The sequence below is a fragment of the Cygnus olor genome, chromosome 5 (assembly GCF_009769625.2).
Source record: "Cygnus olor isolate bCygOlo1 chromosome 5, bCygOlo1.pri.v2, whole genome shotgun sequence".
Lineage (NCBI taxonomy): Eukaryota > Metazoa > Chordata > Aves > Anseriformes > Anatidae > Cygnus > Cygnus olor.
Genome location: NC_049173.1, coordinates 44,985,168 through 45,000,255, shown reverse-complemented (window position 1 = coordinate 45,000,255; position 15,088 = coordinate 44,985,168). Strand labels below are relative to the sequence as shown.

General features: G+C 36.8%; 1 protein-coding gene across 1 annotated transcript in view; it reads right to left on the bottom strand.

The window, feature by feature from the left end:
• The window catches only part of AKAP6 (A-kinase anchoring protein 6), a 234,126-nt gene that overhangs the window by 207,125 nt on the left and 11,913 nt on the right, over window positions 1-15,088 (bottom strand). Inside the window, 1 exon segment of the mRNA XM_040558408.1 lies at window positions 12,299-12,656. Coding sequence (XP_040414342.1) covers window positions 12,299-12,656 — 358 coding nt within the window.

Sequence of the window (15,088 nt, the reverse complement as noted above, 5' to 3'; positions counted from 1 at the left end):
CGATGACCTCACCAAAGAAATATTTTCTCCCGAGGTTTCATTCCATCTCTAAGCACCACCATATGAACATTTTCACAAGCACAGCGAATGCAGCTATTGGCCCTTCTTGGCGGGAAAGGGGTGGGGGTACAGCATCTACGCACTCCACAAGGAGCCATTTGGCTCAGATCATTTCCTAGCCTGAGCGCACGCCCCTCTGAAGGAGCGCCTTGCTTCTTCAGTCCTTAGCAAGCCAATCCTACGCTTGCCCTGGTGCGCTTCTGTGCTGATGTGCTCTTGACCTTTCCACTGAATCATCTGTTTCTTTGAAATTCTTAAACCTTACATTTCAAGTCACCTTATCTTCATTATTTAGTTGCAAACGTAACAATTTCATGGCAAAAAGGACATTCAAAACACAAGATAGCTTAAATGGTACCACACACAGACAAGTTTTACTGCACTGTCCTTGGGAATATCCCTCCTCCTTTTGTCCTGAGTCTCACGATACTTGATGATAGTCTTAAGTGCCCAGACTGTAAAATTCATGTATTACCCCCAAAATCCTGCACTTAATTTTTCTAGTCCTGCTTGTTTCTTAAAAATATAGCCTCAAAATAATTGTTGAAGAGCAAATAAGAATATTCAGTTTAGTATTTCAGCTCTATGATTATAGAGCATAGCTGGCTACTGATTTTGCAAACTTCCATTTGATGATTTTGTATCCTAGCTGCTGGAGGGTGTTGGGATATAGTGACAAATTCCAGACGTGCTTTTCACAGAAGGTGATGGAGTGGTGTATGAACCATTCTGCTCATCCTGCACAGTTTAATAGCTTTGAAAAAAAAAAAAATTCTGTCCCTATTATTCTGGGAGTTATTTGGATAATCTAGCATATCTAGAGGTACAATATAACATTGCTCCTCAAGTACAATTCTTGCTTACGTTAACAATATTCCATCATATCAGATGTTTTTCTTCTGTCAGTGTGCTAAATAGACGCATAGGCATAGAATAGCCCTCAAAAGCTATGGAGAACAAGACACCAGTTATTGAATTATAGTTCAGCTTGTGGACAACGGCAAGCACAGAGCTCTTACAAATACACATGGGTTAAGTGATGTATTATGGTGAGTTGTAACACAGTAGATCAAACACTTTAGGATGGATAAATCAGAAGAATCTTGGATGAGGAATAAGCAGATATACAAATACTGAGGTAGTGGTAGCACTAAATTTCTTTTATGGTATTGTAAGCATGCTATTTATATACACACATGCATTTATGCACATGTCCTTATACATATGTTAATTAATAAGAACATATTTCAGACTGTCCAATCATAATCACATTGGAAACGCAAATATAAAATCAATGTCCTATACATTACCATATAAATTATAGTAAAATCTGAAGAACCTATACCACAGAAAGATTACTTGCTTTCTTGCTTTTTGAATGTTTGTATAATTCATGGCCAGAAGCCAATGCACTCATCACAAACAGATAAATGGCATTACCAAAAAGATAAGACTGTATATTGTAATTTGATTCAAGTCCCATTTGAAGTTTGTAACCACTGATAAGGGCAGGTACAGTTGTGGGGCTAACTAAGGAGAAAAGAATCAATAAATTTTACTGAAAGGTGCAAAATGTGTATTCTCAGCCAGTGCAGATTATGAGAAGCAGGCGCACTGCTCTATAGGAAGGGGAAGTCAGGATGCATTAACAGATTCAGTAGATTTTCTGTTTCATGAAAACTTATGAAAGGTCTGTCAGAATTTTGGAGTACTACAACATCTAATGCACTGCTGCTTTAGGCCTTCTGCATTACACGTGTTTCCCAAAAAGAAATGGAAACATTTCCAAAAAAATGTGTTCCACCTTTTGAAATGCAAGGCATAGAGTTACAACTGCCTCCACAAAAGCTATTGTCTTCCTCCGGGGAGTCCTTTACCGGGAGAAAGAGGAGAGTGCATTCATAAAGGTTTAACAGATGGAACCCGTAAATATGAATTCTTCTGCTCCCCATTTCTGCTCATTCCATTGTAAATGGTTCTGCTCCTGTTCAAAGCAAAAGCTTGCTCTTCCGTCTCTGATTCTGCACAACTTCACCAGAGATAGTTACGTGGAATGCATTCAAATCTTTGGATCTTTTGCACGAACACATGTAACACTGCTAACACTTCTTTATCCACAACTCAGGGAAGCATAAAACAATCCAAGAAAGATAATCTGGTTTGTCTTTACAATCTTTTTTGACACAGAGGACATCACAATAGTGGCACTGCCAGTCAGACACAAGCCTGAAACTACGCTCTTGCCCAGCCGTGCAGCCCAGCTGTATTTGTTAGATACAGACAATGGGCCAAGGTCTGGAGCAATCCCTAGGGAAAGCTCAGGGCTCGGCACGGTTCCCAGGCTGTCCCAGGGAGGCAGATCAGGAGCGGGCAAGGCCACGCCAACTGCAGCTCAATCCCCTGGAAGGCACCTCACACTCAAGTCAGTTATGTGATGGGAGCTGTGTCAGAGAAATGGGAAAACAGCTGATGCTGTGGATAGAAAATGTAGGAAATGGGGCACAGTAAAAGTATTTCCATCTTTAGGGCAACAGCTCAATTATAAGTATAAGCACAGCTATACAGACAGGCACTTGCCTTCTCCAAGAAAATGCACAACACCTTGTTGCTGTGCTTGCTTGCTTATCAACTGTGAGAATTTACTCAATTTGCAAAGAAATCACATCAGTTCACAGAAGATTCACTCTTTACTGGTTAACTGGTTTACTGGTTAAGGGATTCTGAGGAAGAATTCATCTAATTCAAGAGGCAAGTACTAAAGGATATTTAAAAACTACAAACTTGTGGAACTTGTTTTTGCTTCTTACTGAAATTCGAGTGTTATGTTACTGAAATATTCATGTTGCATTTCTGACGTTCAGACAGCAATCATCCCATAACCCAAAATTTCTTTCAACTCTCTCGTTATAAAAGCTCATCAGGCAATTTTGACAATAATAAAGCAAACAAAAGAATTCCTTACATTTTGTGCAACTTTCTGTGTCTGTTCTTTGACTACTCCCCTAAGTCATATTATAGTTTTTACATACCTACTATAAGGGACATGTAATTATAAACTGAAAAAGAAACAAACCCCACAAGTATAGCGACCAATAAGAAATATGTCCACAAAGCCTACTAAAACATGCAAAGTAAAAAACCATGTGTAAACATAATAGTTCGCAATGTGGATCAGAACCAGATGCATGTTGTAAAACATAATAATATCCTTCCTTCTAAGCTATATATAGACTCAAAATAATCCCCAAGAAATAAAACACCAGGAGGATTTATGTGGCACTGCTTTTTGTATGTTGATGTATATATATAAATGTATAATTACATAAATGTGTATTTATAAAATTAATTCCTTCAACAGTCATAGGTACTCTAATAAAAATTCTCATTGGCATTATTACTTTCAAGTAAGAATAATGATATAGTGTCACTTATATCTAACTTCAAAAGCTGACATTATTAACTCTTACTCATACCTTCAAAATGATATCAATTTATTTTTTTCCACTAACTCTGGACATCAGCAGTGTAATTCTCATCACATCTATGTGTACTAAACAACAAAATACATTCCCCAGCAAATGTTTTCATTAATTAATTTGTATGATGAGTTAACATACAACATTTCTCATCATACTGAAAAGTATTTATATCATTACATCCAATAAACATTTGTGTTTGAGTCAGATTAGGATAGAGGCTAGAGAAGACTAATAGGTAACATCTGTGCAGAAATTTGATATTTACTGTAATATTTCTCCAGAGACCGCTGGCAGAGTACATTAGCTCATGTTTCTAAAGCCTGTGTTAGTGCAGTTTAACGTAGGAGCAATATGAAGTGAGAAGAGGGGAAAAATAATCATTATACTTGGTCAAAGTGCACTTCCATGCATTTGTGCATTGCTGAAGTATAAACCAGAAGTTCTGGAATATATATATATTTCAGAAGTGTAGACATCTCAATGGGAGTGAACTGTGTGGGGTTTTTGTTGTTGTTGGAGAGGGTTTGTTTTTCCTGTGTTTTGGGGCTCTTTATTTAGAGCTAGGAACTTGTTTCTGGACTCAGATTTGCACCAGTCCTAGCAAGTCTGAACAGCTTTGCACGTAATTTCTAAACCTAGCATCTAGCAAAGAGACATTTGTGTTTACTTGAACATCATTTTCACCTTGAAGGCACTGACCCAGTAGGTGAGCCAAGAACATGCCTAATACCTCCAGCATTGTGCTCTGTAAAGAATAGTGCATTGGCTTCTGCTTGTTTGATAGCACGCAGCCAAGGAGGTACAGTTTTGAGGGATGCAGAAGTGGTTTTGTTTTCATCAGGCGGAAGAGAATTTAGCCTAAAATTTACAAAGACAAGATGAATCTTATAACCACGGTAAAAAAGAACGTGTGATATTACTGTAGTAAAGCATGTTAAGAATGCGGTAAATAAGTCACATCTTTTTATTAAAAATGTGAATCTGAGCAAGACTGTAGAAATGTTATATAAGTTGGAAGGCTTCTAAACAGTGAAATTCTTTGATGAAATAGATTTTGAGAAACTCAGATTAATTTCTGGTACTCCAGGTTTTCCATTTTGGCTTTTTCCAAAACAGGAATACTCTGGACACAGATGGCAAAATAATAATTATATATAATAGCTACATAATATTATATATATATATATATATACATATATAGGCACAAAACTACTCAGATAGTAAGAAAAGCTAATAAAACCACCTGATGTTCAAGTACCAGTGGAATATAGAAATATTTTAAATGTTTATATAAATATATTCCACTGGCAATGTTTTATATAGATAAATTTATTACCAGTCTTTCACCATACCTTCATAAAAAAACTTGTTTTTGATTTGCAGCCAGTCAGGTAGCATATTTCTGCCTATGCAGTATTTATATTAAGCCATCTGGCTAAAAAAAATATAAACAAACTCACATCTGCAGTTACTTAGATTGTAATCCACAAAGACTGTCAAATCTTTGGAATCTCTGCACAAAGCGCAGTGTAACACATGATATGCTTATAGTCAAATCACTATTTATTTGGTGTTTAAGTGCTTCAAAAACATATGACCTGTCAACAGATGGGATTTTGGGTTGGATTTTGAAAACGAAAATTGAGGAATAAGAGCAAAGTAATTTTATACATGTTTTCCTTGAAGTGATTTATCTAAGACAGAAGTATATTTTACATAGACGACTAAGATCTAAAATGTTATTACCAAACGTGCCGAAAGGAAGTCCCTGATACTCAGAACACTGAATCTGTACTACACCTGCAGCTAGCACTTTATTTTTATACCTGAAGTTAATAAGGAACTTGAAGATTCTGAATAATTTCATAATTGCTTCAAATCTTCAGTGGACATGCAAGTCAACTATTTTAAGAAAATGCTCTAATAAATTCTTCAGTGAATTTCTTTTTTACTTATGCCTGTTGAGAGTGTGAAGAACTCCCTTCCCCCTAAGCATTCAACTGAAACATTTGAGCTCTTTCAAACTTCAAACTTCGCAGGTGAATGTTTTCTGAGAAGCTTATAGCTTTAACAGGATTACAGTGACTGAGATTTATCAAGTGTCATTAGTTGACAAGAGTCCTTTTGAGATACAGTCTCACACATTTAGGAGTTGTTAACTAGTTCAGAATAAATGAAGAAGTTACATTTTCTCTACAGGTCTGGACCACTTTAACCTTAGGTGTTTTTGATGATTAAATCCTCACTAGCTGTAGACTGTCTAAAATGGTTCTTAAAAACAAAATCACATCAGAAACAGTTATCATATTGCAAAGAGGAGCCTTGAATGTTTATTTTTGTTATCTGAATTTCATTTCAGTGAACTTTACCTAATTTTATATCATATGCAACTTAAGGTGACACCTTTACAAAATTGTTAATGATGCCAAAATCAATGAATTACCATACCACTTGCTTTCACCTTATTTTCTAGACCTGAGAGTCCACAAATAGCACCGCCACACATTTATGAGCAACAACTTGTTGCTCCTCAGATCTAAATACAATAGCCTCTGCTGAGCAACAAGTCATACTTTATAGCCAAATGTTTACTTCTGCAGGCATTAATACTAACATCCACACATGGAAGGTATAAAAGTCTGTCAGAGAAATCTGTTTCTTAAACCGTAGCTGTTGAACACACCCAGAAATCTCAAGAATCAATCTATGCAGTGACGAGTTATTATTTTCTGTCATCTTCTTTTGAATAACTACTCTCATAAATTTGCATACCAAAATTCACTTGAAGTACCGCAGTTATATCTTGCTTACAAGCAAAACAGCTGAACTTAGTTGCCATCAGCCTCTGCAATTAAGGTTTTATTTTCATTTCTCTCTTGTGGCAAACTTCTGTCCATCAAGATAAAGCATTCCACACAGCATTTCCATTAGGAGCTTCATATACACAGCCTTCTATAAAGATTGTCACTAACATTTTCTGTGACCATTTGCAAAGTGTCAGTTATGGTAACATGAAGAGGCTTACTGCCTCTCCAAGTTTGCTTACAATGTGCAGAGGTGTCTGTACAGTACAGAGACAGGGACATAGCACCCTTGGTTAAAGGTGGTTTGGCACAGCCAAAGACCGTATAGCTGCAGCGGCACGGTATGCTGTCATAAGCCTCAGAATAATGCAGCTGCTGAGAATCATCAAACTCAGACTCAGAAAAGTAATTTGGTCCAGCTTTCAGTATTTATTCAATAAAAGCAGCAATACTTAATATCGTGTAGGCAATAAAAGCCTCCTGAATTTAAGTGGAGGGGATGAGAGAGAAAGACCTACAGTACCCTGGTTTTTACATTTTTGCAAAATGTTTGTAATGAAATGAAAAAAAAAGGAATTACTAACTGCAGATATATTAGAAACTAATACCCTTTAATACCTTACCTTGCTTTGGTAATTCCTTGTACTTTTATCCAGGGTTTAAGTATGAACAGAAAGGCAACTAAAAATTGTCTCTGTAAAGGTGGAAATAGAGGTGGCAAAATGAAAATGGCTACGTGCTGTTTGATTTCCATTCAAGGTTCATGAAAATCACGTTGTGAAGAGTCAAGAGGAAAGTCAGAAGATCCAGTCAAGACGTTTGAGGATGGCCCAGGTATCTTGGAGAAAGATGACTGAAGTCTTTCTACTCAGAAAGAGAGAAAAGAGCCACGTCCTGCAAATATCTAAAGACATAATCAGCAGAAAATGTTATACTATGCCTGCTTATATGTCAACAGAAGGTATGTGGTTCAGACTTGTAAGTCACAAAGTGGCGGTGGAGTACTCTACTCCACAATAAAAAGCTATTTGATATCTGAAATACAGAATTTTAATCAACCAAAATAACTTTTCATGCAAAATGAGAGGTTTTCCAAAGCCACAGATAAAAAGCAATAATCAGTGAGATGAAATGCTAGAACCCTCCCCTGAGAGGGTTAAGGAATATACAGTAAAACAGAAGAATGAGACAGATCCAAGTCAGGCCTCAGGAGGATTCCAAGAAGGAATTTACTGTAAAAGCAAACATTCAGAATAAAAAAGCCACATGGATCATGAAAGCATCTCAGCAGGTTAACACAATACAAGGGCAGAGAGTGGGCACTTTTAGATTAGCTTGTAGTAAAAATAAGGGTTTTTTTCATCTATTTTACAAATATTTTCAATTGTTAAGAGCTTCAATGAATGTGTTAGAGAGATGTAAATGCATCCTAGCACAGCTTGAGTTAAGACTGATGACCAGATAAATGGCTAATATAAGGCATTCCAGACCCCAGAGAGTTATGATTCATGCATCTAGTGTAGTGAAGCACTCATGTGAAGCTGAGCTTTCCAGGAAATTTCCCAAGGGATGACATAAGACAAGCCTCCCACTCCTGCTGCTCGGCTAGTTCTGAGAGAGGGCATTGCAAAAGGGAGAGAAGCAAGTATTTTCAAAGGATTGGTGATGGCTAATAAGTTCTATGTCATACAGCAAGACAAGAGACTAGCAGCAAACACCCAAACAAGCCACAGAAAACAGAGCTCCTGATTACAAAAAGAGCACAAGCACAGACAGATCTGCACCAGGAACCCAGAGCAAGCCTTCACAAAAGAAAGATTATCTGTTTGCTGAGCAATTTTTCCAAGGAATAACATGAGGTTCCTATGGGCTCGATCGTCAAGCCAGCCCATCATCACCACAAGCCAATTGACAGCCAGAGGGAGGAAATCAACTTTAAGCACCTGAAACAAATAGAAAACAGCATGAAAATGCAATTGCACCTCTGCTGGCTGAGGAAAACAAACAATGAAAAAAATTGTCTTGCTGCCACATTACAGTGAAAAAAAAAAAAGATATTCAGAAGCTGTTATATTACAGACTTCTACCCTGAGTCTATATCATTTGTTTCTGTCTTTGATTTGGACCAAAGAGTAAAGAGAAGGCTCATTCAATCTGCAGATGACAGCAATGTGTGTGCTGGAAGGAGATGCTTCTGGAACACACCAGAAGGTTTGGAACTGAAAAAGTCACAGACACAAGAGAAATGGTGTGGGGAGATTAAAAAGGGAAAAAAAGAAAAAAGGAAAAAAAGAAAAAAATAGCCGTACGAAGGCAAAGTTCTACAAGTAAAACAGTACAGATAAAATAGATAAGAGATGAAAAAGCCTTAGTGCAGCAAAGGAGTTTGGGAGTTACAATGAATCACAAGCTGAACATGAATCAACCATCTCCTGCTGCTGTGAAAGAAGTAAATACTAAATTGGGACACATCATCTGAAAGACGTGTGAAATACTTTTTCCAGTCTACTCAGCAGTAGCGAAGCCTCACACTAAGCCCTGTGTCCAGCCTGGGCACATCATTTCCAGAAGGACCCAGATCAGTTGGAAGGAATCCCTCAGGGAGAAGTGAGAATTATTATAGCATACAAAAAAAGAGGACCTGTATGAGATGTATTTTTTTCGGTATTGGAAAAGTATGGTTAGAAGGGACCTACAAAGACTGAGTCAAACTTCCTAAGCACAAAAGTTAAAGCACGTTACTAAGGATGTTCCAAATGCCCCTTGAACACCATTCTTTCAACTGAAGCCACCGATCAAGAACTCAGTATTCTGGGTGCTGTGCAAGCACAAAATGATAAGACCGTCCCCAGCCATAAAGCGCAAATAGAAAATATATTTTAAAAAATCTAGAAATCTAGAGGGAACATAGCAATGTTTATGAATGTTCTGTAAAACCTCCTAAAAGGACGAAACATTTTAAATGTTATGTTTTTAAAGCAAGGCCTGGAGGTTAAGCTAGACAAAAAAAAACAAAACACCTAGGGATTTATGTATTTCAGTAAGTATAAAATGAGAGACTACAGAAAAAAAAAGGCAAAAAAAATAGCTTTTCACTTCAGATACTAAAAGTGACCACAGAATAAGATGAGACTGGCTCCTGTAACCACACAGTGTAAAACTTAGGAAGGCTGGATCTAACTTGCCCTGGGATAGGATCACAAATTAAGAACGACCCTCCGCCAGGTCTGTAAGAGAGGCACTTGTTTACTAGTGATACTAAAAAAGACTTTTACATGTATATTTATGCTGATATTTCCACCTGTATATGTATACATATGTGTGTGTGTGATGTTAGTACTTCACAGGTTACAATGTGAAGTACTGATAAAGCTAATGTGCATCATGCTGGCCATAATCCTACCATATAAAAGGAATCTTATATTGCTGTTAAATTTAGTAACATTATATTGTAAACGTATTAATTTCATATAATGTTTGCATAATTGCTTTAATTCCATTTACTGAAAATATGAATTATGGAAAACAGTTAAGTAATTTTAAAATCAGTTATGTGAAGTATTTTGTTTCTCTGGTTCTGATTTCTAGGGCAACAAAATAGCCTAGAGAAGATAGCTTTCTTTTCACGATGCATTTACAGTTATAGCTGTCAGTTATCCTTGGATGCAATGAGATAACTGTATTCATGTTGACCACTCTTTACTCTTCCAAACATGTCAGTTGTTTCCAACAAAGAACAGATTATCGTAGTTCCATTTATCGTATACTCTTGAGACTCTATTTCTAGGGCTTTAGCTAAAGGATTTTTATACTAATGTTTAATAGCAATATCTGTTCATTATGCGTTATAATGTAAGAGGATACAAAGACGACAAATGATTTGAAATATATCTGAAGTCCAAATAAAAGCAAATCCACAGCATTTGTTTTTTTTGAAGTCGTACTTCTTTCTTGCCTTTACACAGGCAAGCAGCTTACACAAGTTCTGTATTCCTAATGTCTTTAAGATTTTTTTGAGCTTTTTACTACTAGTTCAGATGACTTTTTAAAAAACTATTTCTTGCGTTACTCTTTGAATAATTACAAAATATATCAAATATTTTAAAAATGTCTTAAAATGCAATCATTATCTTGCACGCACAAAGATACATGCACATATAGATATGCAGAAGAAAAGCACTTCCCTGTGAGTCCAGGGTCTGTACGCAGGTTATTTGACAGCCTCAGTGCCAGCCCCCTACCCCAGCTGACATCCCACGTAACTGCACATAATTGAGATACTTTCGCATTGTCCTTTTTCACGGTTGCATTAACCAGATATCTTCCTAGCCCCAAACAATCCCTAGGTGCTACAGTAATTGCTTACACAGGTTAAAAAAAAAAAAGTATTTTTTGAACTACCATTGACTCTTGCTACTTCACAAACTCTAAAAAGGAGAAAACTATGAGGAACACTCTTCATTTCACAGACCTCTGTTTGGAAATAAAACATTTTACTGAATGTCTGATGGTGAATTGTATGTACAGGGCATTCCCATTTTGCCAGCAGGCATAGCTCAGTCCTGCTTGTGCCCCGAGCTGGCCCAAAGCTGTGTGCAAATGCCATGCACAAGCTCTCCCGCTTTTCAGTTTCAGCTCAGCTCTGCACTGACTTGGCCACAAGCGATCCCAGATCAGCGTGGCAGTGTCCAGCAAGATCTTTTATGTCTGCTCGCATTATGTAAAAAGCACATCCTCTAAGAGGCTTCTGCATGTTGGGGACATAGGCTAGCATAGGTTCAAGGGCTAGCAAAGTCTACCCCAAATTTTTCAGAAAAATGGCAGGATCATAACAACCTTTAGTTATGACCGATTACAGTACAATTGCTCTGTGGTGAGCACTCATACACAGAGTTGTATTTTAAGATATCCTAAAGCCCCAGTCCTAAAATAAACATAAATAAAATACCATTGCACTGAGTATGAAGGAAAACTATGTTCGCATAAACAGGCCTCAGAATGCAGGACTCTGAAGACAGCTCGGTCTGAAGAGATAATATTTGCTTGCTATTTTTGGAGGTTGTTTGCTGCCTTCAAAAGCATGCTTAATGTACTGCAGCAAACCAAGCCTTGCAAACAAACATGCGCAATCAGTCCTGGAGAATATTTGATTGAATTTCACCTTGAATTTCTATAAAATGTCTACAGATTCACCATTGAATTTTAAATTTGCAACCCAGACAGTAATAATTACTTAAACGGACTTGATTTCAGTTGTTGAATTGGTGGAAGGAAGATTGTTGCTCTTTTGCTTTACACAAAACATTTTTTTTTTTCCATTTTATTTTATTTTTTGACAAAGTCCAGTCTTGCTAATGGGTTTTCTTGTTGGAAAAAAAAAGAGAGATCGATTTATTGACTGTGACTATTCAGATCTTATCACTTCATATTTCTTCAAGACTCAGAAATGAAAAAATTCTACATGTTTACCACTCTGTATGTAGTCCCACCTGAGTTCAATCGTGAATGTAACCTTTACATGACTGGGAAGCCAGGTGTTAGACCCTATCCTACTGACCTTGAAACTACATTTAGTTTTCAAATGAGCAGCCATGTTTATTGGGACACAGATTTGGGCGTTTTAGGGATTGAAGCCCATTAAAATCAATGGGAATGTTTCTGGGCATTTTCAAAATTTCCAGTCAGATAACCTTTAGTGCTGCATTAGCTGTTCTCAGAGTTTGAACGTGTTAACTTACATGGTTACGACTGTTGAATTAAGTGATAATTACTTTGAAAAAAAATCTGAGAATGATACAGTTTCTATTATCTTCCTGAAATTAATTTATTTACTTTTTAGCACAGTCTGTCAGACATGCTATAGCAATCACAAAAAGGCTTATTGTTTACTTTGCCAATAGCAAAAATACAGTGACCACCTTCACATAAAAGTCTGCAATAAAAAATTCAACCTACCTTTAGCTGTACTAGATGCACATCCACATGTTTGCTATCTGAGTCCTGCTGGACAGAATAAGTCAGGTCCCTGACTCTTTCAGATGTCATCCGAAGCCATGTCTCAATCTCTGGCAAATGGAGAACAATCTTCCAATCTGCACCAGTGTGTAGAGGAGGCGGCTTGTCATACTGCTGGCCAGAATCAAGCTCCTTCATGACATCCTCTTCCCCCTCTCTGTCCACTGTAGGAGTCATGTTTATAAGCATGGGAGATGCGTCAGATGGCATGGGATCCAGGTCTTGTGTTCTCATTGGAGACAGTGCTACATCCATGGCTAACATGGGAAGATCTAAACCGTAATTCTTTCCAACATAGCTGCAAAGATAAAAATAAAAGAGTGCTGTTATGAGACCGTATTTGCCCTGAAAATATTCACAAGACAAGGAGTAAATGGCAACATGTGAGAGTTATCATACTTCATAAGTTCTTCACCCTGTCTTCACCATATTGGAACTTTAGGAATAAATAGATTTTTCAAGTTATCTTTCACAATCTGAGCAAACAACTTCTTTAAAAAGAATAACAGTATTTTGTTTCTCTTACTGCTGCAGACAATCACCTTGGAAATTACAACTTTCATTAATGAAAAGTGTGCTGATTTTCTACAACTGCAACGTAAGTAAATAAGATGAACATTGACAAAGCTAGCAGAATTTTACTGAACACCACAAGTTAATAAAAGTCTCATATGTGTAAACTAGCATTTATTAGAACATATTTCTTGGACTGAAATTTATAACCAAAGACAAAATATCTCAAGTTTATGGAAGTCTTTTCCCAACTGCCTACTCAACTATTGGTCATGTACAACAAACATTTTTAAGGCAAATTTGAGGCAACTATTGGACACACTTGGTTTATCTGTTGTAGGCATATTTTAGTTCTGAAATTTAAGTCCTTGTAGTTCTGTTAGATTAACAACTGTTGCAATAAACAACTCTCTATCAAAACTTTATAGATAAGAATTCCATTGTGTCAAAATACCTAAAATTAAGATGTCTTTTCATAGGAGTGGCTTTATTTAAGCCCTAAATCTGTGTATTCAACATACACTTACGATATTCACTGGAAAAAGTAAATAAGGAAACATTTTCCTTTATTCCTCTTTCTCTGTATGGTCTACCTACATATAGCACAGAAGGCCACAGTAAAACCTATGTCCAAGAAAAAAAAAAAGCTCAATATCATGAAGCCAGGTTTGGAACTAAGTACCTAAAGCATTATGAAAACTTTCATTTAGTACAAGGTATAATTTTTGCTAATTTTGGAGCGATTCAAATTAGATACATGCCTGCCGTTGATATACTTCACTAAACCATAAACCAGCATTTACTTGCTTCTTCGATGCTTTGCAACCCTAACCTGTATTTAGTAAGTCAACTTCAAGAGGATTAAGAAGAACAGATCCTTTTAAAGTCACTTTTCTTTGTTTCAGCCAGTACACACCAGAAATACTTCTATATTTTAACAACCTTTTGATTGCATTTCCTTTCCATCATGCTAATACTGCAAAACAAAAGAACGCAGTTATGCAGATATTACTTTGGGCATCATTCCAAGTTTTTACAGTTTTACCCACCCCCCCATAAAGACTGCAGTTTAGTTTTTGGCATAACAGCAGTAAGACAGCAGAAAAGAGACCAGTGCCTTTCACTACTAAATCTACTACACTGTAACTACCAAATGTAACTACCACATTTCAGATAGACTCTCAGTATCCAAAGACTATTCTTGCAGGCAGTGAGTACCAATGAAGCATCCAAACATCACTCTACTTCTCATAGCCAGGAATGACAAGACAGAAGAAGAAAAAAAAGAGAGAGAGAGAGAGAGAGACATTTACTGTTCATTTAATTTTATTTCCTATCCTGCTACTACTTAGTAAATTATCTTTTGCACATCTATCACCCGCTCAAAACAATATTTGGAACTGCTATCAAGGTGTTAAATATTAATTTGGCACATCAGAACAAAAATTTCTGTCAGTGCAATCAAAGGAAGGCAATGAAAGATTCCAATTGCTCTCAGTGCCTGCTGCACAATTTCCAACTCTTCTAGCTCATTTTTTAAAACACTTTAGAATTAGATGGTGTCAAATAAAAAGCTCTGCAGCAAGACTCTATGTAATTAACATTTCAGGATACTGAGCATTTCTCACATTCATCTCTTTCCGCCACCTGTTTTTCAACTTGAACACTGTTGCCATACATTCTCGACATATATTGCTAGACAAATAAATCAAATTGAAAACATTTTCTTTTAGATACCACTGCTCACAGCCCAGTTTTATAGCATGTAAATCAACTGTTCCAACAGCCAAAAATATCATTATTCTAAGCATATTCTTCACATTATTTCCTCCCCATAAAAAATGACATTTTGGTCAAGCGCATGTGATCTTTATTTCTGCATGTTTACCATCAACAAATTAAACATGCCCACCAACAAAATAGTTGGTCCTGAATTGCTAAATGATGCAGAAACGCAGGAAGTGCAGCACTTGCTTTGTAGTTTGTCCACAAAAAAAAAAAAAAAAAATGGTGCTCTGTGAGAGTTTTTCAACATGACTCAGCTCTAGTAAGGACATTACAGCAATTAGCAAACAGAAATTAAAACATGCTTCTCCAGAAGCAAACAAAAGCTAGCCCATGCTGCATGCAGAGCATAGCCCTAGCTTTGATATGCTGAGCTCGCAATTAGCAACCATCTGGAACCTGCTGACCTGTTTTTTGTTACGATGTGCTTGA